This window comes from Sesamum indicum, linkage group LG3 (genome assembly GCF_000512975.1).
Source record: "Sesamum indicum cultivar Zhongzhi No. 13 linkage group LG3, S_indicum_v1.0, whole genome shotgun sequence".
Taxonomy (NCBI): Eukaryota; Viridiplantae; Streptophyta; class Magnoliopsida; order Lamiales; family Pedaliaceae; genus Sesamum; species Sesamum indicum.
In genome coordinates this window covers 18824058-18850853 of record NC_026147.1, presented here as the reverse complement: position 1 = coordinate 18850853, position 26796 = coordinate 18824058, and the positions used below count along the sequence as shown (strand labels likewise).

Below are 26796 nucleotides of genomic sequence, written 5' to 3'. Positions count from 1 at the left end.
CTTCTTTAAATATATTCTACACACGTTAGATTTGAAGTAGGTCTTAATAATCATGTTGTGCTATCAACGGTAAGTGATTGATATAAAGAATTTTTTTTGCCAATAGCAGCAACAATTGTGTGAAAACGAATAAGAAAATCAACCTAAAAGAATATCTTGACATACCAAAGCATTTCCAAGAAGAAGGTTCTTTTTCTTTTTCTTGTCCGATAGCGTCAACAATTGTACAGAAACAAACATCTGAGTATCTTTACCAAAGCATTTTCAAGAAGAAGGTTTGAATTTTTTGGGGTGAAACTAGGAGTTTGCACCCATTGATGCAAAGGGGTGGTGAATCTATGCATCAGCACCTCCAAAAATCTACAGAGTTAGCTTAAATGTGTAGCATATGTCTTTCTTTAACCCAATTCTTATGAGAGTTGTTTCGGTTTCTATCATTTATTATATTATAACTAGTGGCAAAGGTTTTTTGTTGCCTTCGTTTCTACTTTTTCTGTTCCAAGTTCATGTATTAAAGTAATATATTGTTGGGATAACTACATCGCTCTCCCTTGAGGTTTGGTGTAATTATATGTAAACCTTCTGTGGTATAGAAAATTACTTCCACCACAAAAGTAAAAGTTACAATAAACACCTCCTAAATGGCAGAAGGAATGACAGTTATTAAATCGAGCAAGGACATGGAAGTATTAAGGGAACAATAGAGACTGAGCTCCAAAAAAGCTAAAAATAAATGGAAGAACTGTGAGGCATGATCTCATGTCAATGACTGCTAATTTCAACAATAATCATCACGCAGGTAATGACCGAGAAGAGAGAGGTGAATGGCACATTCAGAGGTTAAGATGTATCAACTTGATCATTAATACTCAGATACTAAAATGATAATTACTATGTATTATATGCACTGAGAGATGCAAAACTCAACTGTTATTAATAACCAGTATTGAAAATACCGTGCACAACACAAAAAAACCAAAAACGAAAAACAGTGATTCTGTCCGCTAACCTGCTGAATGAATAAAAGAGAATTGACCCTCATATGTACTTGTTATGTGCTCAACTTTGCTGTCTGAGCAAGCCCAAACAGACTACTCATTTGCAGTTAGGCGGACTCTTCTGTGGATTGCTCGAGCTCCAGTGTGGCATTAAATCCAAAATCATTTCCAGGGATAAATGCCAACTTTAGTTCTTCAGCAGTCTGAATGGTGTTAATTTTGTTGTCCTTAACAGTCAGATTTTCCTGTTGAGTGAGTTACTTAAAAACGGTTAGACAAGCTACATCAAGGAAATTGTCAAAAAGTAATGAAGAGGACTTGCCTTCTTCACATAATCAGCCAATGTTGAGCTGACAATTTCTTGAATAACGAAATTGGTAACACGATCTTCACCAAGAATTTGTAGGAGGAAGTCTCTTGGAACCTGCATTTGGAAAGTGATACATGATTTTTCAAAGAAATATAGGTTAATTACACCTGGACTCCATCCGAAATAGCATATTACACTTTATTCCTTCATACTTCAAAAATTACAACTACACATTTCCATAAAATGCTCCATTTATAACCACACAACTGTTGCTAGGGTTTTATAGGTAAAATGCTAACATCAGGAAAAAAATTAAAAACCTTCACTGCTATCTCCCATTTAAGGATCTTTATATTTTACCATCCAAAATTCCTTCAACAATAATATTAGTAATTTCAAGCCAATGCTTTCTTTATTAAAATGGTAATTATATAATTATATCAATATTTCAATAGACTCAACAATACATCATAAACTGAACAATGCATTGATGCGATAGATGCATCAATATAACAAGAGCACTTAAATAAGTTAAAAATAAACTCACATAATAAGGAAATGCCCATACATTTGGTGATCCATGGCTTCGAACTTATTAATGGGACCTTAACTTTAATACTAAGCCTACACATTATCAGTTTCATGCTGATGCTTGTAAGATTGTTTTCAAATTGATGTGCTTATATAATAATCACAGTAGGAACTAATTTATTGATTGCCTCAATCATTAAAAATATGAGAAGAATAGTATATGTTATTGTTATCTTAAACAAACATTTTTAAAAAAATTATAAATATACATATACATCATGGCGGGAACAGAACAACAGGGAAAGACCCGGCTGACCGGCCCGGGGCTCGAGGGCGAGCTTTATTTATTTAAGAGAGAATGAGAAGTGAGTCGAAAGACCAGGCCCAAGTACCAAAATAGACCCCTATCAGTAGGAATATTACAAACACCCTTTTAAAACAATATGAAATTTATAAAGACAGCTCTTAGTATTACATAAACAAATCAAGATTATTGAATATCTCTAACGAAATTGAGTGCATATTAGAAACATCAACAGCTCACGAGAGGCACACATATCCAGTATGAAAGAAAAAAGTCACTGAAAGAAACAGAGTAATTTACCTTAGATGTCTTCCCTGCAGAAGCCATGCACATGCAAAGGGAGAAGTCAGAAAATTGTTATTGGCAGGTTCCTTAGTTTTCTAGAAACAGCAGATGTATTATCATGATAGGAATGGTAAGGCACAACGAAGGTACTGAGATCACATACAGGAAAAAGAAAAAAAAATGCAATCAATTAGCTTTGGTACACTGAAACTCTCCATGGCAATATTCATTTACTTACAACAACAGTGAACTGCAAGTGGATTCTTTTCAGTACTTTCAAATGAGAAAACACGAGCAAAAGAGACATCAGCCCCTGTAATTGTGCAGTTGATGGAACATGAAGAATATGAAGTAACAATACACCCAACTTTTTCCGGCACATGTTGCCTGTGGTCTAGATCACATTGTGTGGAGTTGCCTACAATTCCTTCCCTTTAAGTACCTAAATTTTAGTTAAACAAAAGAAAAATTGGTTTTCCAACAAAAGTTGAGAGTACATCGCCCAGAAATTATTCGCAGAAGCCCTCAGATTTCATTTTCATAATTTTAGCCACTTCGCTTCCACCTCCCGACCAGACTCATGCATATGCAGAAAATGCCATTGTGCAAAAGAAAAAAGATAGGGTCAAGCTCAAAAAATCTCATAATGGGCATTTAAATTCTCTGCTTCAAGAGAAAAAGAGAGCAGATTCATCACTAAGAAATTGTAGAGGCAAGAAAACTAAAAAGCCTCTCATTTTGTTCTTTCCTGATAAATATATATCATCTTAAAGCAAATCTCGTGCCGAATGACTAAATATTTATGCATAACTAGCAGGTCCCATTAAAAGGTGACATCAAATAAATCATTCTCTTCACCATAGAAATCTCTCCTGCTCAAGTGCCATAGATAAGCATCCAAAAAGTGACAAATTATGAGTAATTGTCTTGGTAATATCATAACTTCGCAATCGATATATGAGGTGCAAGCTTGAGAGTGCATCCATAAGGGGATTGTTGACAATATTCATCTACGACTAACTAAATGAGCTGGCAGCGCCGAGTTCAAATGAACTTCACATAGCATCAAAAGATATTATATGTTTCTATACATGAAATAAAGAGCAATTCTATTTGCTAACAAAAACAAAGGTCTCGTTATTGAAAAACAATGTAAACGTAATTACCTCCTTTTTCTCTGCGAAACCCAGGAACTGGGGGAGCTGTACGTGCTAAATTTCTCAGAATTTTCTCAAACACTATCTCTGTTTCTTTCCCCGTCAAATCCACCCTTACCTGAACAGGAACAAGTTGCAAAGAATCAGGGCAAAGATTGACCCTTGAATCTTGAATAGAGCTACACATAGCCAAAAAAGCTCAGATCTGTGGTCATATTCCTATGTGAATGAGGCCTCAACTACATACAAATCCATCCAGGTTGAGGTTCATCTCTTCATTTCAACTAAATGCAAGATATCCGAGTAAACTGGGTTTGTCAAGTAATTACATAAACAAATAGCTAAGTAATAAAAACGTATAGGACCACTACTCATTCCCTCATTGCACATATTTTGACAACTTACCCATTATCAACGCCTTAGGCTTTGTTATCTATATATCATGAATCAATTAGTTGTTTATCAGCCAATAGAGGTTAAGTTGTCAACTTTCCAGTCACAATGAAATCTTCTAAATTTATGCAAAGCTAATGTATAAATGATATGTACTCAGTAAATATCTAAAACCTATTTCCTGAAAATACATAGAGATACCACAACCAGACATGAAAAATTGAACTGAAGTGTCAGAAGGTTGAACTGGGAAGCTCACTTGCATCTTATCGTCACCTTTAGACTCCACTACTATCTCAACGTTTTTAATGCTAATAGCATTGTCCTTTGGATCTGTAATTGATGTCTCGAAACCTGTATTCATACATGAGATTTTGTTCTCAGACCAGAGAAAAAGTGGAAGGTGCTTATATTCCACGTAAATTGTTGAAATTACCAGAACCAACAGCGGATATTGGCTTAAGTAAAAGTCTCGTGACAGCCTTTGAGGAGCTATAGTAAATTAATGGCCTGAAATTCTCTAGGTAAAGAACTGGTAAGCAACAATAGTACATGCACTTAGAGCAGAAATTCCAATCAAAACAAAACAACTTAAGAGTGGGACTACAAAAAGGTGATAGATTTCACAAGTTGTTTGAATGCTGGGATTCAAAATCACTTGCATCGGGTTGGTAAGGAATGCTTTGGGGTACAATTTAGTCACACACTCACACATAATGAAAAGAAATTACGTTTGAAACAAGAAGCACATATCACTAGCATCAAATGCATCAATCATACAACCATTCACAACCATGATATTCTTCCAGCAATCGCCACTATCTGTAGATGGCTTCAACAGGCTAATTTAATTGGAGGCTGACAAGCTAATAGGTCAACATACAACAATAAAGCATATGAAAATTCAACTGGGAGACTTGTAACCTGATACTGAGCAACACTAATCTTCAACAAGTTTACAGCAGTTTCATATCCTAAAAGCTGACATGGAGATTTACTACCTTGAGCATGTAAATATCGTCCTGGAAGAATGGTTGATACATAATGCAGCAGCGTCCAATTTGACATCCTTTGGCAGGCTACAGAGGGCGACATTCTGTCCCATGAGAAAAGGCATGAAATGAACCAAACCAGCAAAAAACAGTAAACGGATAGCAGTACGAGAGAAAAGAACACCAACATAATGCAGCAGCGTCCAATTTGACATCCTTTGGCAGGCTACAGAGGGCAACATCCTGTCCCATGGGAAAAGGCATGAATTGAACCAAACCAGCAAAAAGCACTAAAGTTAGCAATATAAGAAAAAGGAACACCAATCAGCCGGAACTAAGAATTAACACATGATTCGTTGCAAAGAACACCAAATCGAAATGTCCATTTCACAAAGTTAAGCCCAAACAACCAACACAGGGTACTGCCAATCCGGAAGGAAATAAACAGCTTAAAGTAATAGTGAACCACCTAACAGCAGAGCTGGTAAAGTAGACAAAGTCAATAAAGATGTTATCTTAAATAAAACTTGAAAAGCAGAAAAGATGAAGAATTCCAAAATCATGTCAGCAAGCCAGGAAAATCTTGATACGTTATAAAAGCTTCTGCTTCCGTATTCCAATGCCATATATGTGAGAATGAATTAAGCAAAAATGGCAAGTAAAGAAGGAGATAGTACGTGAGAGTGTTGAAATAATCGAGGAAATGGTGATGCCAGCGCCATCATTGCCGTAGTTTCTGAGTGAGGAAGAAATGGAAGAGATGAAGGGATAACTACACTACTCGACCCCCTCCGTCTACTCAACACTAACTATATCATTTCTATTGAATAGTGGTGGAGTTACTTCAATTACATTTTCTTTCACTTTTTCTTATTTCTTAAAAAAGGTGAAACCAAACAAGATTGAGGAAATATACGTCAGAATCCAATTATCCCAAAATATTATAAAAATAAAAATGCAACTCTACTCAGAATGGTTAGAGTTGCAAAACTAAGGAGTCGTTATTTTTCTTAATTATGTGAAATTTCATCTTTTCTTTTTTCTATTTTTACCCCTGAAAATGTTGTGTGGCTTTGCCTATTCTTGAAAATTTATCTGATAAAATTAAGATTTGAATATTCGGCCTAATCTTTAAAAAAATTGGGCCCAGCGCCAAGCAAAGCCAGGCCCAAATTGGCCTTGGCCCACAAACAAGTAAACACCACCAAGGTCATCGGATGGGCGACACATGGCGTCCACACATTGGAGGAGAAGTATGAAACCTTTATGGGACCACAAGTTTCTCTTCTGATAGCAGTTATTATCATTTAGCTCCGACATTTTAACTTTTCAACCTTTTCCCTAATTTAATCATCAAATTGCTAACAACGGGCCAAGTTGGCTACCTCCATTGTTTATGCAAATTTCCAGCTTATTTCCTTCATCTACCGGATCAACTTGTACCACTCACGGACGTACAACTTGCAATCAAAAACACACTGTGTCTATGTGAAAAAGGCCATGTATAATCAAGCATGATATTATTAAATATCTACTCGACGCATCTCGTCTCATATATTATGAACTTTTGTTCAAAATGCCCAATCAAACAATACAAAAAAATAAGAATGTACGGATTCATAATCATACGCATGAAAGGTCGTTGTAATTGTAAATGGATATTACAAATATTTGCTAAATTGAATTATTTTCGGCCCAAAGTATTATATACATATAAAATATAATATGCATACCCAAACATTTCATACTCAAAGATACTATTGATATTCATTAAATTTCGAGCAGAACATATGTTACTTCAATCATTTATAGATACATTAACATAGGATCATAATCCAATCCAAGATTTTAGAATAGTTAGCCCTTGTGCTCTACAACCTCAAATCCATCAACACCAAATGTGGATCATTCATCCCAACTTAAATATGAATACCAGAATGGCACTGATCTTGCTCTTCATGTATCATTTATTCAGTTTCTCTTCTAAAATGCTTTTGATGACCATTATTACCGGTTGCTCTTCTCATCCTTAATACTCTTATCATCTCTTTCGTTCGTTCCAGGACTGTATTGACCAGTCGAAGATGGGGAGTACCCTGGCGCACTAGGAGAGTATCCAACACTCGGGCTGCATATGAGACAAATAAGACAATCAAGACCATAAAATTCTGACTAAATTGCGTTGCAAGATTCATGTGGCAATGGAGTGTAGTGTAGACTCACCTGTACTGAGGAGAGCTAGGAGGATCTGGGCTAGCACCAGAATTATACGGACTGAAAATTCGTATTTTACTAGTTAGACAGGAGGACAAATACTACTGCAAACAAACTCGACAATGTATACAAATAAATATGAAATTTAAGTCAGGAAAAACGAGGGCAGGTGTGGCATAAATATTTCAGTTTTAAACTACAAAACTGTCACAGTTGATACTAATAACAGATTCTCCTCGTGTTCATATTAACCATCCATTTAAAATGAATCAACGGAGTACTAGTAAAAAGTGGCAGTGAGCATAATGCAGCTTTAGCAAAATTGAAACCTCTCATGAAAAAAAGTAATTGAAAGAAAATGAATAATAACAAGCTTAATATGGGGCACCATAGTGAAGATACCTGGTTGGGCTATAATTTGGACTAGACGGAGAATATGACGGAGATGTTGGAGAATACGATGGTGAAGTTGGGCTACAAACCACAGTACAACAGTAATATGTCAGTTTGAAGTCAAATTGCACAAAGAAAAGTAGTATTTTGATACAGAGCAATATTGTGCATCACTTTTCAAGATAACCTGATATGTCAACTAAATGGAACAATAAATGATAGAAGCAAGAGAGGCACGATCAACTTGATCAACCAAACATTAGAAGGACCATGAGTTATTCTTGCTTGATATTCTCTTTTTAGTAAACATACTATTCCAAGATCAAATCAATTCACAAACCAACCGCATCAATGTTGCCTGGTTGCTTATGGTGAGCCACCCATGACATAGAAATATCTACTGCACATGGTCATATTTTTATTTTCTCACATAATCATGAGTAAAGAGTCAGGAATCACAACGAGCAAAAAATACGAAAGTGTTTTACCAAAATTACCTGTAACTTGGAGATGAGGGACTGTATGGACTTGACGGTGTGATCTTTGGACTTGTAGGTGAATATGCTAGAGAAGGGCTGTACCTTGCTGAAGGGTTGTAACTTGGAGATGTAGGACTGTAACTTGGTGAGGTAGGACTGTAACTCGGTGAGGTGGGGCTATAACCAGGTGAAGTGGGGCTATAGGCAGGAGAGGTTGGGCTATACGAAGGAGAAGTTGGGCTGTAAGATGGCGAGGTAGGGCTATAGGATGGTGAAGTTGGGCTGTAAGATGGAGAGGTTGGACTGTACGAGGGTGAAGTTGGGCTGTAAGAGGGAGAAGTTGGGCTGTAAGCAGGAGATGTTGGGCTATAAGCAGGAGAGGTAGGGCTGTAAGCAGGAGAGGTAGGGCTATAGCTAGGGGATGTAGGACTGTAACTTGGAGATGTTGGGCTATAGCTAGGAGACGTTGGGCTGTAGGTAGGGGAAGTAGGCGAATAAGATGGACTGGTGGGAGAATATGCAGGGCTTGTTGGGCTATAACCAGGAGAACTAGGACTATAGGTTGGGGATGTTGGACTATAACCAGGGGAAGTTGGGCTGTAACCTGGGGAGGTAGGACTATATCCTGGAGATGACGGGCTGTATCCAGGAGACGATGGGCTGTACCCTGGAGATGATGTAGGCGAAAAGGCCATTCCACCAACATAAGGAGAAAATTGAGCATCTGAAACGGGAGATAACCGAAGATTTGGGCTCAACAAATAACTTGGCGACATCATGCCATCATGGTACGGAGTTCCCGTGACAGGTGAGCGGCCAGGAGTCATGCCAAATTCAAGTCCACCTTCCATATAACTAGGCAATGGTATCTCAATAGCTTGCTTTAACATCTCTTCATTCAAAAGCAAGCCACAGTCTCCTGTGCCAATAGGTGCAAGTTGACCTAACATAATATTTTCGGTGACACCCCTGAGGCAATCCATTTCTGCAAAGACAGCAGCATCAAGCAGAATGTCCACTGTTTCTTCAAAAGAGCATCTCATCATGGGGCCAGTATCATTGCGATTAATGCCATGACGAGTGATGGCCATTAAGTGACCACGATATGTCATGGTATCGCACAATATTGCCAAATGTCGATAGTTCACATAGGACCCATCGAAAGATATAACAACACGCAACTCATCTAGCAAAGCTTTACGAACTGCCTCAATTCCCAGAACTTCAATAACTTCAATCAAGTGATTGCTTGTTGTCCTCCTAGAATCCACGTCTTCATGGCACGCGACAGCTAAAAGATTAACACCTTCTGTGTCTAACATCCACTCATTCTCTGCCTTAAATCCCTCATTTTCATCAAACTTATTCACCTTACCGTTTTTTATGAACACCTTATTGATATCTGGTATGCCTCGAAGTGCCATTTCCGTGAGCATGTTACTCTCAACCTTTTTGAGGAACACATCATCCTCAGCCGATTCATCCTGCAATTCACCTTTAGGGGCTTCATCGTTCATGATACGTATACGAAGGATCAACTTCTCAGCATTATCATCATTAAATATGCACGTCAAATCATCCTCAAATTCAAGATTAATCTTCTCTGCAATATCTGCCATGCTAAGCTTCTTATCCACCATCATTTCTCGATTTAACTCTACGCGAAGCAACCAAGGAGAGATCTTGTGGGGGTCAATCTCTTCATCAGGCATCTCATAATATGACTTCACAAATTCAACATCTTCTTCAATAATAGTGCTCATGGGATCTGGATCATACCATACCTCTGTGGCTTGTGTCACACTCCGTAAAGTTGTATATTCTAAAGCGCACTGAACATTTTTAGCCCTCTCCTTGGTTTTACTCACATCAGGCCTTAAATATACAGAGAGAGAGGGTGTTTTAATTTTCTTAGCAACATTAATAATCTCCCTTAACCTTGGTACACCTAAAGTAACATTCTTGGCACTCACACCAGCGTAGTGGAATGTATTAAGAGTCATTTGTGTAGCAGGCTCACCAATAGATTGTGCAGCAACGCATCCTATCATCTCCCCGGCTGCAACAAGTGACTGTAGAAACCGGGATTCTATCTCTCCGATAACCCAGTCAAATGCTTCACGAGTAAGTCTATACTCCTTCAGAACCCTCTTACTTGCTAAGGCACTGCGAAGCAATATATTGAAGAAAAGAGTAGCATTTTTTTGGGCTTCCATACTCAAATAATCATCACCAACGACCACCTTAAGCCGTTCTTGTAACTTATCAACAGCTTCCACAATCTCCATTGGATGCATATCAGAAGGCCTTCGGAAATCAACTTTAAAGGTTTTTTGGGCGTTCAATACAAGCCTCTTAATATTAACAGGAAGGGGCCAAGAGTTGTCACCTGTTGTTGCAATCTCTGTCCCAAGTTGATACCTGTCAGCTTCAAGTTTCTGAACCTCTGCATCAAACACACTGCGGATTTCGCGAATTGTTTTTAGATCTTCTACAGCTTCAGGCAACATATAACTAGGATTCCAGTTTGTACTATCAATCTCGTACTTGTACATGTCATTGAAATCCGATTTCTTTAGCTTCAGTGATTCCAGAGGTTGTGATTCGATCCAAACAGCATCCATTCCATCTTCCCCATAGAGAAACTGAATTACATCACCTAAGGAATTCCTAACAGTTCCATCATATTTAACCATGATATCCTCCATAGCCTTCACTAGTCGCCTCTGAATATATCCAGTCTCAGAAGTTTTCACTGCAGTATCTATAAGACCTTCTCTCCCACCCATGGCATGGAAGAAGAACTCTTGAGGAGTCAATCCCCGAAGATATGAGTTCTCCACAAACCCACGACTCTCTGGACCAAAATCATCCTTGGTGAAGTGTGGTAGTGTACGATCTACGAATCCAAAAGGAATTCGTTTGCCTTCAACATTCTGTTGCCCCACACATGCAGTCATCTGAGAGATATTGATAAAACTTCCCTTAGATCCTGCAGTAACCATAGCCTTCAGGTTGTTGCTTTCTGACAAACTCTTCTGTGCACTGCTTCCAGCATCATCACGCGCTTTATTCAACACCTATAGAGACAAAACACATCAGGCTTCATCAAGTTGTTGGAAGAGAAGTAAACTATTTGACATACCTGATTCACTCTGTTCTCAAACGATTCCATCATTGTTCGACCAGGTTCAGCTTCCAATTGTTTCTCTTGAGCAGCCCTAATAAGTTCTTTCACCTGATTCTTTGCATTTGAAATAGTTTCATTAATCTTCTCCATTGTTGCAGCATCAGCAATTGTATCACCAATTCCCATGCTAAAAGCATTCTGCAAAAGCCAATAATTTACGAGCCATTGTGTATGTCCCAAAAATTTGCGAGCTGCATCTGGACCAACCTCTTCCCTGAGATCATTACCCTTAATTAAATACAGAAACAACAATCAAGAATATTTCATGGGTTAGCATCAAAAAGTTTCAACAATAATATTTGGTTATTCGTTTCAAGTTTGGATTTATTGATTAATACAGCTCTATGATGTCATATGATTAAGATATCACCCAACAATACATGTACCAAAATTGAACACGAACCTGCATATAAGTTTGCATTCTCAATAATTCAAATACATAAAAGGATCTTCATTGTGCTAATCATTGCTGACAATCAACTTCTAAAGACACTTCATAGAAATGCCCATGCGATCCAAGGATCAAAATCATACCACGTCTGATACCCTTTAGAAGCCCGAACTCAAACTAGAAATTGCCTCATGCACAGTTGGTGTTGGTTATAACAATCATGAACCGTGGTCATTATAACAAGAACATGTCATATACATCCACATCATGTGTACTTGGTCAATGGACATATTATTATACTTATGTAAAGGACATTGTATGTTTGACTTTGCAACGGATACAAGGATATTCATATTCAAAGGTACTTCATGAATGGGGGAACATGAAAGTACTCTTCTATGCATGCTAAGTTATTAGGAGAACATGAGTGGTGCAAAATTCCCACAAAAGATCCTCATGTAGCTCCAGACTTTTGGAGAAGAAGTTTCTTACTTCTTCTTTTGGAACAAGGGAACATTCTCCTCACAATGAAATTTCTTTTGCTAAACTTCTATGATGATAGACCTTTTCGCTGTAAATAAGAAGCATCTTTTTGGTGCCATATTCATAATATACTTATCCATCAAGAAAAAGAAATAAAGAAAGAAAAGGATTCCTCTATATAACACGAAAACATGCAAAAAATATTTACAGAAAATTTTATTGTAGCTCAGCACATTGCAAGATAAAAATCAGAAAACGACTTATGTTTTCTTTCCATCACTCAAAGAGTACCAGTCCCTCCATCCTACTTATATGTTCTAACTTGACTCGGAATGGAGATGGAGTATTAGACGAATTGAAAAGGTGAAAATTACACTTTTGATTTTGAGATTAGTGGTTAGGAGTTATTGTTGTTGCATTATCTGGGAAAAATTCCATCTTAGCACTTTGAGCCTTATCTTGGGACATTGCACATTAGAACTAAGACTAAGAGCAATAAATTTTGGGACACAAGATAAATAGAAGTACTCTTACCCTATAAAATAGAATATGTAGTTCTGGTTACTCTTGTTAAACCCATAAAATGCAGCAATCATAGAAGCAAAAATCCAGAATGAACAAACCATATAACATGTATGAGACTTCCAGTGGATGTCCCAAGTGCCTTCTTGCATAGAGTGCCAGAAAGCAAATCCCCTTTTTCTATCCGTACTTGAGTATCCCCAGGAGTTATATATCCTTTTTCAGTTTCTTGATGCCAAGCTGAATACCTCAACAGATTTATCTGTTTCGGTATAATTAAATTAAAAACTTGTTTTCCCGTCCAAAGAGGCCTAGGTTTCAGAATTGTTGGAGCAGGTACTTTGCCATCAAAATCTTCCCACCACATCAGAATGTTCATGAAAACATCCTGCATAAACGGGAGGTAATAATTTCAAAATGGAAGTAAACACTTACCAACAAAAATACTTCAAGGAGAGGAAAAACACCAGATGTTACCTTTTCGATAAATGTATCTCTTTTGGTGATTTTGCGGCATCCTAAAAGTGTATCCTGCACTATACCCATTACAGGTCGATTTGATTGAGGTGACACTATACATTTCGGGACCAACATCAGTTCCATAACTTCAGCTCTAGTTTCAAATGACTGGGGAACATGCATGTTCATTTCATCCCCGTCGAAGTCAGCATTGTAGGGCGAGGTAACAGACAAATTCAAACGGAAGGTGGAGTAAGGCATAATCTTGATCCTATGCCCCATTATAGACATTTTATGGAGACTTGGTTGCCTGTTAAACAGGACGAAGTCTCCATCATTTAAGTGACGCTCCACCTGTACGATTTATAACAAAAATTAGCCACAAAATGGAACGCTCTATTACTGAATAACTCTCGTTTATAAAGCATCAGTTCTCACCTTATAACCTAGTTCCAGATGTTGGTCACTGCTTTTCTTCAAATACCGAAGATCAAGCCTCTGTCCGTCATCCCTAATTATATATTTAGCACCAGTTTTGCCAGGAGGAGGATGAGGTCCATGTTCCACAAGTTCTTTCAACCTGTTTTGAAGGTAATGTTCTGCTAAATAGCAAAAACAAAATGTAAAAGTGGGTGACAATTGAAGAACATAACATAAAGGTCAAACCTCTCGATATTATATGGAGTTACGGTTTCTGGATATGTGAGATTTAGGGCAATACTCCAAGGAACACCCAGTTGATCAATATTGATGGTTGGATCAGGTGTAATCACAGTCCGTGCTGAAAAATCTACTCTCTTTCCCATCAAATTACCTCTAATCCGACCTTCTTTTGCCTTAAGCCTGCTGCATATTGATTTGATTGGTCTCCCAGATCTTTGGGTAGCCTAGAACATAGCAGGATACTTTAATGATAAAATAAGTGGTACTTAACAAATTCACACATAGTTCTAATAAATGGACGAAAAACTATACCCTTGGTTGTCCTGGTAATTCATTGTCAAAGTATGTGGCAACATGGAACTGCAACAATTGCGCAAACTCAGAGATGATGTGTGCAGGAGCCCCATTCCGCTCCTGCAACTTCAAATTCTCATTGTGCCGGATAATCATTGCCAGTTGATGAGTTAAATCATCCTGCATGAGATTCAAATATTAGATTTTCCCACAACTTAAAAGCAACAACCTAGAGCGTGGTGAAGTAACTTGATCAATTTTCATTGCACAGAAACCTAACATGATCATTACAGAATACTAAAAGTAATCCGACAATTTTGGGCACAGGACACGGAAATTGTAAAGATCAAGAGGAAGAGGCATGCCTCACTCCTTGAAGAAGTATCCATCATTACAGAAGGTCTAACAGGAGGAGGCGGAATTGGAAGAACTTGAAGAATCATCCAGTCAGGACGAGCATATTTTGGGTTCAAACCCAACAATTGACAATCTTCATCTGTTATTCTCTTCAGAATGCTAAGAACCTGAAAGGAAAGCTTTTAGAAATTGCTAAAATTAAAAACATGAATCAACCCAACACATAATTCAGATTGGAATATGAAGCTAAATGCCCCTTTTTCCCCTTCTGACTTGTGGCATATGATACCTTCTCTGCAGAGAGCAGTTGTTTTCGCTCAACAGGTTCAGGCATCTGGTCCTGGTCATCGTTTTTTTTCTTTTGAATCTTGTATTCAGCAACCATCTTCATTCCATCAATAGAAATTTTCGGTTGCTGAGCACCACATCCACCCCTGCTCTTCTTCACGGGTTCATCAGGTTCTTGACCTCGCACATCAATCTCATCACCTCCATCACATTTGGATTTGTTTTTGCAGGCATCTAATATCTTTCTAAGTCTATTTTTAGGGTTTCGTATTCTCATAGCTTGCTTGAACTTTGGGTCGTCCTATGAAAGATTACACACATGTTAATGTTTTAGAACATGAATCATTGGCTGTGAAATTCTATAATGTGTTTTCTTTAATAGAACCATAAAGCACTAGAGAAAACTAAGGGCTTTTATTAAAACATCACTATTAACATAAGCACTAAACGAATCCAGATCATAAAACAGATCAAAGGTTTCTGAGTCACATTACTATTCCCATCATGAGGAATCCATAATTTAAAGATATAAACAGCATTAAAGATTCCTAAATTGGATAATAACTGAAATAAGCTTCACAAGTCCTACACTCCAATTAGCCTCATAAGGTATGCTCCACTCAGAATGGTCATCTATAATAAGCATCATATAAACCTCTTCTACAAAATGTGTTATCAAACTACTCAATGATTAGGAGAACAACCTTTCAAGATCTAGGAAATCTTACTTCACATTGATCTTGTGATACTAGATTATAGCAGTAATAAAAATTCAAACTAGATGGATAGCCTACCAGTACTTTTCTTGAAAAGAAAACAAAAATGTTTTTTGTCTATTTCTTGCTTTTCAAATGGGTTCCTCTGCTGAATTGAATGGATCTACTCCCTAGTTACTAAACTGACTTGACTTAACATGACTTCCATGTCTTCTCCATGAAGTACTAGAATAAGATAAAAATTACATACTTTTCACATGTGATTTTGGCAACAGGTTACCATCCAAGTGGAAATATTGATGCTCAGGAACTATGCAATTAAGAAGGTTTTGATCTATGTTTCACAAAACTCATGGGTTTAATCTAATAGTAGTAGTTTTTTCCCTTTCCGTTATATGTAAATATAATCAGATGCTGTGAATCAAGCACTACAAGTGAAGCATGAATGGTGTTCAATTAATCTTAAAAGGAGCAACGTTTGAGAATCCATGATCTCTCCAAAATTAACAATTCGGGAATCAGATATACCTCATCAGCCAAAATCTTCGAACAATTGAAGCAAACAGAGCGGAGAATACTGAGCACAACCTTCATGAATCCAATGTGAAACATGGGTTTAGCGAGCTCGAGATGACCAAAGTGACCGGGACACTCAGCCATGTTAGACATACAAGTCTCGCATTTCATCTTCTTACCAATCGTTCCCAGTCGCAGGTCACTCAGACCGCAGATCTTCGACTTACCTTTCTCCATCGTCTCGTCGTGCTCTATATGCACTACTTACATTCCGATCTTCGGCTTACCTCTCTCCATCGTCTCGCCGTGCTCTATATGCACTACCGACATTTGCCTCTACAAAAACAAACTCACAGCATTAGCCAGTGATCTCAAGTGGATCCAGGCAAAACTCACTCATACATAACTGAACAACAAGCAGTAAACACTTACGATCTCATCCGGGCTGATAATCCCAAACTGTACAACCCGGACTTTGGCAACCTCTGCCGGTGAAAAAGGAAACCGCAAATCCATAGAGGCGCCGGAGATGAAGTACGGCGACTTTTTTTATAGGATTTATGGGTTCTTCGATTTCAGCAAGATTTATCGCCCAAACTAATACTCCTAGGTTTCAATTTATCCTTATATTTTGCATTTCTGAATTGATTTCGGTTTCTGTTAACGGTTAATTCCCTAGGGTTCTTCAGATATCTGTAATATATTCAGGTTTCATTCCCCTTCCAAAGCAGACTTGGGGGAGAAAATGAGGAATACTGAGGTTTGGACTTTGGAGGGATATTTATAGACGAGTTATTTATTAAAATATTTAAAAAAAAAAAAAAAAGGTGCAACTATAGACGAGTTATCCCCTCATCTCTTCCATTTCTTCTTCACTCAGAGAAAACTATGGCAACGATGGCGCTGGCATCACCATTTCGTCGATTATTTCAACACTCTCACGTACTATTCCTTGTTTTCTCCTTCTTTACTTGCCATTTTTGCTTAATCTATTCTAATAGATATAGAATTTTCATTCAGCATCCTTACTAAATATTAAATTTCAGTTGAGTAACAATATGCTGGAGTTGAATTCAATGTAGTTGTACAATGTCTGAGTTTACAGATGCAATTGATGTGCAGTGAGCTGAAAAGGTTCTGAATTAGTTTTGTTTTCTTCTTTGTTCGGAGTTTGGTTATCAAGCATATACGAAGGCGAGGTTAACAGGTGAATGGAAAAAGCAGTAGCTTCAAGAATTAACATCAATTATCCGTTCAATTATGCTAAAGGAATGACCGAATTTACGAAAACTCAAATGGAGAAGCACTAATTCTTCTTCTTCTTTTTTTCTTTTTTATTTTTTTGAAGTAAACAAATTTGGAAGCAGAAGCTTTTAAAAGGTATGAAGATTTTCCTGGCTTGCTGACATGATTTTGGGAAATCTTCATCTTTTCTGCTTTTGAAGTTTTATTTAAGATAAGATCTTTATTGACTGTTTCTCCTTCATCAGCTTGGCTGTTAAGTGGTTCAGTACTACTGTAAGCCGTTTATTTCCTTTTGGACTGGCAATACCCTGTGTTGGCTATTTGGGGCTTAACTTTGTGAAATAGACATTGATTTGGTGTTCTTTGCAACAAATCATGTGTTAATTCTTAGTTCCGGCTGATTGGTGTTCCTTTTTCTTATATTGCTAACTTTAGTGCTTTTTGCTGGTTTGGTTCAATTCATGCCTTTTCCCATGGGACAGGATGTTGCCCTCTGTAGCCTGCCAAAGGATGTCAAATTGGACACTGCTGCATTATGTATCAACCATTCTTCCAGGACAAAATTTACATGCTCAAGGTAGTAAATCTCCATGTCAGCTTTTAGGATATGGAACTGTTGTAAATTTGTTGAAGAATTAGTGTTGCTTGGTATGAGGTTACAAGTCTCCCAGTTGGATTTTCATTTGCTCTATTGTTGTATGTTGACCTATTAGCTTGTCAGCCTCCAATTAAACTAGCTTGTTATAGGCAGTTGCTATAAGAATATAATGGTTGTGAATGGTTGTATGATTGTTATGTTTGATGCTGTTGATATGTGTTTCTTGTCTCAAACGTAATTTCTTTTTATTATGTGTGACCAAAGCGTACCCCAAAGTCTTCCTCACCTACCCAATGCAATGAACTTGAATCCCAGCGTTCAAACAACTTGTGAAATGTATCACCTTTTTGTAATCCCACTCTTAATTTGTTTTGTTTTGGTAGAGTATTCTGCACTAAGTGCATGTACGTTTGTTGCTTACCAATTCTTGACCTAGAGAATTTCAGGTCATTAATTTACTGTAGCTCCTTGAAGGCTGGCACGAGACTTTTACTCAAGCCGATATCCGCTGTTGGCTCTGGTAATATCAACAATTTATGTGGAATACAAGCACCTTCCACTTTTTTTCTGGTTTAAGAACAGAATCTCATGTATGCAGGTTTGGAGGCATCAATTACAGATGAAAAAGACAATGCTATTAGCATTAAAGACTTTGAGATAGTAGTGGAGTCTAAAGGTGACGATAAGATGCAAGTGAGCTTCCCAGTTCAACCTTCTGAGCACTTTAGTTCAATTTTTCATGTCTGGTGGTAGTATCTCTTATTATTTTCAGGAAATAGGTTTTAGATATTTTCCTGAATACATGTCACTTCCATATTAGCATTGCATAAATTTAGAAGATTTTATTGTGTCCTACTTCATTCTTTGAGCTTTTCTGAAATATGGAGCAGTAAGTGTGAGGCAATCAACCTTCTCAGTCTTTTTTCTTGAAATAAGAAGTCACGACTATTTGATTATTTTTTAGCATCCTCTAGCTAGGATTTTGTGACTTCCAAAGGGGAGGGCCCAAACCTGTTGTCTTGAAACTTGGTTTGGTTACTAATCTTTGATAACTGGTGAAACTTGGCTCATTGATCGGAATGTTAAGCTTTGATGAACCAGTGAAGTAGCTTGTCTGATTGGTTGTGAAAAGTGGCTTCTACTATGTTCATCCAAGAAATTCAGGTTGCAAATCCATTAAGTGAACCTACCTTGATATGAACCCCTTAAATAATGCGGTGACTGGTGTGCATGTATGAGAGTTAAATAATCTTTTATAACACTTTTGTCAACACTGGAGACAATCCCCTTTAATAAATACCTTGTTTTTTTTTTTTGGCATGTTTAAATCAATGCCTGGTCAAGAAAAATTATTCATCATTCTTGATTAAGTACCCAAATAGATCGTATTCTCTTTATATGTACAAGCATAAAGCTGTGGTCATCAATCTTGACACCTAAACTAATAAAATTCAGGAACTACAAAGATCATAGCATTGTACGACTCTCCAATTTGCCTGAAAGGATCTACCAAATCTATACATACAAATTGGTAAAGGTAGTTATGCATTACCAGAAAGATCAGTGCGAAATATATTTTCCTCATACTCATATCCTGAAAGAATAATGTATGTAATTAGTTGATGCAATGCATTCCTTGCTTATATTTAAATCGTTCAGAGTGGACTATGTTACTGAAGAAAGTACTACTTTCTTTCTTCTCGATTTCTCAATTTCATTTCTTCTATACAGATCACAGTAGAGGTTTCTGGATTCAAAACTCAAGAGATATATGATGAAGTTTTTTCCAAAATGGTTGATGATGCCCAGCCAATTCCAGGATTTCGAAGAGTAAAAGGAGGTAATTCACACTTGAAGCTATCGAAGCTGTCTAAAGTCAATGCTCATAAATGTTGGTGTCTGGATTCAGCTATTTTTTATGCCAGAGTTTTTGTTTCAAATTTTAGTTTTTTACTGGCTCCATGTTCGTATTTTAACATATTCTATGGTTTGCATTGGCGTATCTCTCATTTGCTACGAACTGGAAACTCTCAGGAAAGACACCTAATGTAAGTCATATACGCTTCATCTTGAATCTTTTTGCATCATCTTTTCACCTGTATATACGTTATGAATTTAGTGACATAGATTACATGATAGATGCACGTGAAAATGTGTATTGCCTTACAAGTTTGGCATAGACATGAACTAGTGAATTCAGTAAATTTATGATTATGCTGCTTGTTTTTTTGTTGTATCATTTAGTAAGGGGACTTTTTCTGCCATTGTAAAGGAACTCTAACGCTAATTTGAGTTGATCATGTCTTGCAGATACCAAAAGACATTCTTTTGGAAATTCTAGGACCATCAAAAGTGTACGAGCAGGTTATTAGGAAAATAATCAATAGTGCTATTGCTGAATATGTAGCTAAGGTATGCTTCTGTGCTTGTTTGAAAACCTATACTACTTGGAGCCTGGAGGTTTAGATATCTATTACTCATCTCATGAATTCTTGGTATCATGGCTTTGGAACATCCTGCAATCCGTTTAGTTTAATCAAAACACATTTTGGTCGAGTAGATATCTTCAAGCTGAACAAACTAGATTTGTATATATACTGCATGTTGACTCGCATCATGTAAGACTGATGATCAAATTTTCATGTTTTGATAGGTTTACATGTAAACAATTCACTATCATTGTAATTAGCCCATCATCAATGGCTATCTTGTTCTGTTGGCTTTTCTGAAAGACTGCATATCACATATTTATCTCCGGTCATTTCATTCTTTAGATTTAAGACTATTTTTAAGCCATTCTTCAGATTTAATACTATTTTCACTGCGAAATATTCAATAGCTTCATTTGTTTGTCGGCTTTGTGTTTTATGACTACACCAAGTTGAGCGAAAACGTCCACTTTTTTATGTGATTAACAAAATTGCAGGAAGGCTTAACAGTTAGTGAAGATTTACAAATTGAGCAGAGCTTAGAAGATCTCGAAGCAAATTTTGTACCCGGTTCAAACTTCAAATTTGATGCAACTGTTCAATGCCTGAACAGATCTTGAAACCAACTATCTTATTCTATCTCATGGCAGAAAAATGAAATTTCCGAATAATGCTCTGATCTGCCTGTGTCCACTTCCGGGGCTTTGTTGGTATCATGTTTTCTCAGCCATACTGTTGATTGGTGAAATGCACTTTTGATTTCTTCTTTGGACATAGACTTATCTACCACCTGGGAAGAATGGGTTATGGCCTTGCTGAGGATAAGTAGCCAATATGAGGCCGTTCTGTGATCGTTCTTGTATTCTGCCAAGGTGCAACCGCTTTGCTTCGCAGAGCCCAGGCCTGACATGTTACACCTTGAAGAGAGCAAGTCTACACAAACATCGTAAAAATACCAAGGTAAAATCTTGTAAAAGGCATCAAATGATTATGCACGGATAATGGAATGTTTAATGCTATCCGCGTGGCCACATTTTTAGACTTTTAGGCCATGTTTACTTTTCTTGATTATACGAACTACTCGCCTCTTAGTATCGATGAGGACGGGCATACGATCCTATTTTTCATTTGATTATATATGGCACAGCAGATCTGGTCTGTTCTATTCTTTTTTTATTTTTGAGCTTTGGTTTGTTCTATTTGATACAACGAGGTTCAAAGATTAATTAGTTACTAGTGTTCGTAATTAAATAAAAACTTTAAAAAGTAATTTATTTTAATCAAAAGAATTATAGAAAATTAGTGAAAATTGAAAAGAGTAGATTATTGGGAGTTTAGAAGAGTGGTTCGAGTTGTAAAAGGGTGGAATCTTAAACTAATTAATTAAATTAAATATTAAAAAAATACACAAAATAGCAAACCAAGAAATAGTGAGATACCAAAGTAGTGGTCCCACATAATAACAAAATATAAATAAATAATTCAAAGACTGTTCCGTCTTTTTTTGTTTTTGGTCTTTAGGCCATATTTATTTTGCTTGAATAATTGCATTTTGGTGGTTCTCGCCTTTTCTTGAGAATTCTTGTAGAAAGATTTTACTAAATATTTTTGCTGTTAAAAACCAAAAGAACATCATAAAGCAGAATAATGGAAATGGTAACCATTTTACACATCATGATATTCTCTCATAAAACACAACGGTGAAAACCATCCTTCAGCGTTGTGATTCTATAAACAATCCAACCAACAATTCGATTGGAATAGGATAGAGAATACAACAAACATCTAATACTTCAACCAAACAATAGATCAACACATTATGGATCCATAATATTTGACAACACGTCCATTTCTTCTGTATCGCCTACAATACAATCATACAAACCAAACACGCCCTCTAGTGATACATGCCAACATTAGCAATTGACCTTATAATATCAATGTATTAGAACTTTAACAGTACACATAACCAACATGGGTAATTTGAAATCACCGGTTGTTTGCAGCCATCATAAGAGAGTACTTATATTTAACTTAACATTTAAAGTTACTGGCTATGAACAAGACCAGGAAGTTTCCTGCAATGAGAAAACATTCCCCAGGGATAAACAAAGGACCACCTCACTTCATGCACAACCCTGAATTCTATACTGCAAATCAACTAACACAAAAATAGCCAGACTGGCTTTGACAGCATTAGGCAAGAACTGAGACAATACCACAAGAACACCTTCATATTCCTAGTTGCAAAAACATGTCGGCACAAAGTTCCAAGGAGTTGGAACAAAATCATAACAATGAAGGGAGCAGCAGAAGTAAATTGTAGAAATAAAAAGTTACCAAACCATTAACAATAATTTATGACAGTATAAAAGACACCCTTTAATCATTTTCAACTAAAAATCTATGAACCCGTAGTTAAACTAAAATATTATCATCCCCCCTAATGATTATCACTCAGACAAAGTGGCAGTGAAGACATGCTACAGGCCTTCTATACACCAGCACCTGATTTTAGCATGGGTAGCATCCTTCTATAAGAAGTCCAAGGCAGAAAAACTAAATCAGGCAAATCAGTCCTGCGGTACAAGGCCGCCAATGTGAAGGTATAGACAAACCTATCCAAAAACTTCCTTTTTTTAAATAATAAGAAAGAAAATGTAAAGACTACATGAAAATGCTACTACAAAACCTCAAATTTAGATGGTGACACAAAATGTTTTTCTGTGGCACTAGAATCACCAGTCAAGCTACAGGGCTATGTCTCATGCATTTCAAAATTTGGGCAAACCCTCATACCACATTATCATACAAGGTTGTTCATCTTGGTAATGTGAACTCGGTACAGGAGAAAGATGCAACAGCAGCACAATTTTAAGCACATTCCAGGGACAGGCATCCAATGCAATTCAAAAGCAAATCATAAGAATAGTACAAAACTTTACCTAACAAGCAATGCTTCAAGTTAACCAAAAAAATAAAATAAAAATTGTACTGAAAATCCATTCTCATATTCCAAAATAAAACTAGGTAAAATAACATAATAGCATGTTTCGCTAGTCCAACATATCTTAAGAGTGATTAGAAACCAAAAGAGACAACATTCAACCCAAAAAACCACCGCCTCACATTCTCATGCAGCAAATCAGCCATGACTACCGACCCTCTCAATGATGCAGACGGGGTATATAGTATCAAGTACATTAGTCACCCTTTCTTCGGAAAGAGCAGCCTTCTGTAAGTCTGGCGCGGCCGCCAGTGGGTTGGCACAACACCGTCTGGCAGTTGCCGCACACCACCACCGTCTGCGAATGGCTAAAGACAGTGGTTCTGCACAAACATAAAACCACAGATAAACAAACACATAAATCGTTTTCTCATACATCACTTCATTCACTTTCTTCAAATCAGAAAATTCAACTACAGAAAAAAAACGAAAAGAATAAAACTTACATGTTAAAGCACCCCTGGCACTTCACATCCTACAATCACAAACAACAAATAAATACAAACTAACAAAAAAATCGAAAAGAAATAAAAATCACTAATACAATATAAAAAAGAAACGAAAAAGAGTACCATGAAGAATGAATTCGGGGATTGCACGAGCCGCTTGAGCTTGTGCTTCCTCTTCTCGAGCTCCGCCGGTGGGTTGAGCAAATCATAATCGTTAGACAGTACCTATTAGCAAAGCATCAGTTGTCAAACAAACGCCAAACAAGATTGAAAATCAAATGCAAAATCTAGAATAATTGAGAATGCATCATAAATTCACCATCTTTGATTTACAACTGGAGAGGCTCAGAACAGAGAAGAGAAAGAGGCGAGAAAGTGTAAGCCGTCGAGTGAATGGAACCCTAGCACAGAAAGGTTTTTGCAAGTATTATATACTACGAGTTGAGAGACGTACGCCGTCGGATGGCATGAGGAGTTTGAATCTCGACCATCCATTTTAATGCCTCGTAACATTTGTAAATTTTCGCCTTTGGACTCTACAGAGAAATCTATGTTTGGGTTTCTTTTTATTTTTAATTAATTAGTATTTCCTATTAAAATATGAGATAATAATATTTTTTAAAAAAATAAGAAAAATTATAAATTGTTCAATTTTTATAATATAAATATAATTTATATAAATAGTATTATTAGATATAAAAATAAAATCAAAAAATATTTTACTAACTAATTTATCTCAAAATTAATAAGTATTTCGAAAGAGGATAAATTATTATATTTTTATCTAAATTTAAATAAAATAAAGATAATTTATCAAGAAGATAAAGATAAATACGTCTATACTTATATAAGTTAAATTAAATAAAAACAAGATTTCTTATATGGCAAAACAAAATGGAAACAATCATCCAATTAGTTATATACATAGAACTCACTATATACAGAATTTTGATATTTAAATAATAAAAAGACTATTTATTTAAACTTTTATTGAAAATATTTTAATCGCTATCGTCATTTCGCTCAATATTTTTTTATATATATCTACATATATAATTTTTTTCAATTGTTTACTTAATAATAATAATATATTTGTTGAGAAATACATGATTTAATTCCTTTAATAATAAAATATAGAACTATCATTTTATTTAGATAAAAAAAATATATTTATTTGGCACGATTTATAATATAAAGTACACTTTTATCATATAATCTTAATATACTTTTATTTTTGCCCAAAATTTGAAAAAAAAACACACACACACACACACATTCTTCCAATTCAAAACTAAAAATTAATAATGAAAAAGGAAACTAAAACATAGACTTAATTTTTTGTAATTGAAGCCACCACAAAAGGTTTGGGCTATAGGAGTTCTTCACTTGGGGCCTTCCTATATTACCAACTACAAATCATATTTCCAATTTGTATAGCAAGCCCATTTCAATTGTAAATATTAATATAAAAAATAAAATTTTCTCATTCACAAATAATGGTATGTAACATCGTAACATTAATTCTTTCGTTGTATCGATAATACTTTTAAGTTGTTGCTTTTTTATTTTTGATATGTGATATATTGGTTTATATATTTAATTTTTTATTTATAATATATTTTAAAACGTGAAAGAGTACTTATTATATGCATTTAGGTACAGTGTGCTACAACGGCCAACAAGGTTGGAGGTTTAGGATAAATTAAATCAACACTCTCTGAATTTAGATTTAGTTATACAAATACTTTATATCGTTTGTAATATTATAATTAGTACACCCCTAAAATTGTAATTGCAATTCACATTAACACTCTTTTAGAGACAAAGAAATTACACAAACTCTAGGCCTCGTTCGTTTATGTAATAGAATTTATGATGTGGAAAGAAAAATAGAATGATAATTAATCCCACTATCCATTATATGTTATTTAGTTTGACATATTATGATGTGTGATATCTTATGTGATAATATAATCTGTATCCAGTTGAAAAGACTACAAAATATGATTAAATCTAAAAAGACCATTATAGATTTTTATTTTTTTTTCTTTTAACATTCTAATATGTTAATAATCATAAAAAAATAAAAAAGAATCTCAATGTTTACTCAAATACAATTTTTAAAACAATAATTCTTGTGGAACATTTTTTTTTCACATTCATATAAACCCTTTTATCTCCCATAGGTAGAGTGGGGCATCAATGCTAGCATATATAATAAACCCTTTTATCTCCCATAAATATGAAAATGAAAAAGACATGAAGGAGCCAGGTATGCTAGTTGGGACTTGAGCCAAACATGGTCTAACATTATTACAAGACTTCTTTTTTATTTCTTATTTAATTACTACAAGTATTCATTAGGGCACCTAGAACATAGTGCGTCCCACCGACAACATACACATGCCTAAATTTATTTTCTTTTATTTCCTATTATTTAAATATTAAATCCCAATTAAAAATATTTACTTGCTTCTATATGTTAAAAATTTGTGTCAACATGTAATGTACCACATGAAAAGTTATTCCTTGTATTTTCTTTTCAAGTGTTTAAGAAAAATATAAATTTAAAAGAAATACTTTATTTCTCAATTAAGATACTCCAAAAATATTATATATATATATATATATTTTTAATTTGTCAAAACTAAAAAGTTTGTACTAAGAAATCCAGTAAGAAAAATACGAACGTGTAAATATTTCACCTCCTATTTTGAATTGTATTTTGTAGTGCTTAATACATTTAAATAATTTTAATATAGAGTCGATTGGAATTATTTCGTTCGAATTCAAACCCTTTTTTATCAAACGCAACATTAAAGAATTTGTGAAAGTCGAATAAACTTTGTGTTCTGGACTTTACTTTCAGTAAGAAAAATACTGCGATAAGTGGCAGTATATTTCGAAACAAAAACAAAAATAAATTCATACAAAAAAAAATCTCATTCACAATAGCCCACAAATTTATTTATTTACGTATATCCAATCTTCAATCATGCGTATCGACCCAAAAAAATATTTAAATTCTACATATATCTTATTTACTATTTTCTATTTCCTCATTATTTTCTTTAAATACTTCAAATAAGCCCATAATTTTTCAAAAAATAAATAATTACTTCTCTATATATAA

At 35.7% G+C, this 26796-nt stretch overlaps 4 protein-coding genes across 6 annotated transcripts; 1 reads left to right on the top strand and 3 right to left on the bottom strand.

The window, feature by feature from the left end:
- LOC105158789 lies at nt 916-5845 on the bottom strand. The gene is made up of 8 exons (XM_011075659.2): nt 5648-5845; nt 4980-5074; nt 4415-4488; nt 4238-4332; nt 3595-3703; nt 2444-2457; nt 1321-1422; nt 916-1243 (listed from the first exon to the last, which is right to left on the bottom strand). Exons 1-8 carry the CDS (start codon nt 5693-5695, stop codon nt 1106-1108), a joined length of 675 nt encoding a protein of 224 aa, XP_011073961.1. The 5' UTR covers nt 5696-5845; the 3' UTR covers nt 916-1105.
- On the bottom strand, nt 6701-16509 carry LOC105158787 (DNA-directed RNA polymerase II subunit 1-like). Its single transcript, XM_011075656.2, is given in 15 exon segments — nt 6701-7098; nt 7194-7244; nt 7587-7658; nt 8075-11136; nt 11202-11460; nt 12744-13030; nt 13120-13455; nt 13540-13681; nt 13768-13988; nt 14077-14238; nt 14424-14582; nt 14705-15004; nt 15948-16151; nt 16200-16271; nt 16368-16509. Coding segments are annotated over 15 exon segments (5532 nt in total). The 5' UTR covers nt 16452-16509; the 3' UTR covers nt 6701-6977.
- On the top strand, nt 16640-21372 carry LOC105158788 (trigger factor). Of its 3 annotated transcripts, XM_011075657.2 has the most exons (9): nt 16640-16695; nt 16816-16877; nt 17663-17757; nt 18225-18298; nt 18377-18471; nt 19510-19618; nt 19813-19826; nt 20089-20190; nt 20705-21372. In XM_011075657.2, the coding sequence occupies exons 2-9, from the start codon at nt 16824-16826 to the stop codon at nt 20825-20827; spliced, it is 666 nt and encodes a 221-aa protein (XP_011073959.1). In that variant the 5' UTR covers nt 16640-16695; nt 16816-16823; the 3' UTR covers nt 20828-21372. The 3 variants fall into 3 exon arrangements, with proteins under 3 accessions (XP_011073959.1, XP_020548306.1, XP_020548305.1); XM_020692647.1 differs by lacking the exon at nt 16640-16695 and having other exon boundaries at nt 16735-16877; nt 18398-18471; XM_020692646.1 differs by lacking the exon at nt 16640-16695 and having other exon boundaries at nt 16736-16877.
- LOC105158786 (40S ribosomal protein S27-2) lies at nt 23200-24132 on the bottom strand. The gene is made up of 4 exons (XM_011075655.2): nt 23983-24132; nt 23787-23888; nt 23661-23689; nt 23200-23537 (listed from the first exon to the last, which is right to left on the bottom strand). Exons 1-4 carry the CDS (start codon nt 23983-23985, stop codon nt 23411-23413), a joined length of 261 nt encoding a protein of 86 aa, XP_011073957.1. The 5' UTR covers nt 23986-24132; the 3' UTR covers nt 23200-23410.

Bases quoted from the DNA above. Each gene is read 5' to 3' on its own strand.
- LOC105158789 (XM_011075659.2), bottom strand. From the start codon at position 5,695: ATGATGGCGCTGGCATCACCATTTCCTCGATTATTTCAACACTCTCAC. The intron at 4,333-4,414 runs GTAATTTCAACA...GTATGAATACAG, and splicing joins AATATCCGCTGTTGGTTCTG to GTTTCGAGACATCAATTACA. The intron at 3,704-4,237 runs GTGAGCTTCCCA...GTTCCTGTTCAG, and splicing joins AAGGTGACGATAAGATGCAA to GTAAGGGTGGATTTGACGGG.
- LOC105158788 (XM_011075657.2), top strand. From the start codon at position 16,824: ATGGCAACGATGGCGCTGGCATCACCATTTCGTCGATTATTTCAACAC. The intron at 18,472-19,509 runs GTGAGCTTCCCA...TCTTCTATACAG, and splicing joins AAGGTGACGATAAGATGCAA to ATCACAGTAGAGGTTTCTGG. The intron at 20,191-20,704 runs GTATGCTTCTGT...ACAAAATTGCAG, and splicing joins TTGCTGAATATGTAGCTAAG to GAAGGCTTAACAGTTAGTGA.
- LOC105158786 (XM_011075655.2), bottom strand. The intron at 23,690-23,786 runs GTACTCTTTTTC...TTGTGATTGTAG, and splicing joins CCCCGAATTCATTCTTCATG to GATGTGAAGTGCCAGGGGTG. The intron at 23,538-23,660 runs GTAAGTTTTATT...ATGTTTGTGCAG, and splicing joins TGCCAGGGGTGCTTTAACAT to AACCACTGTCTTTAGCCATT.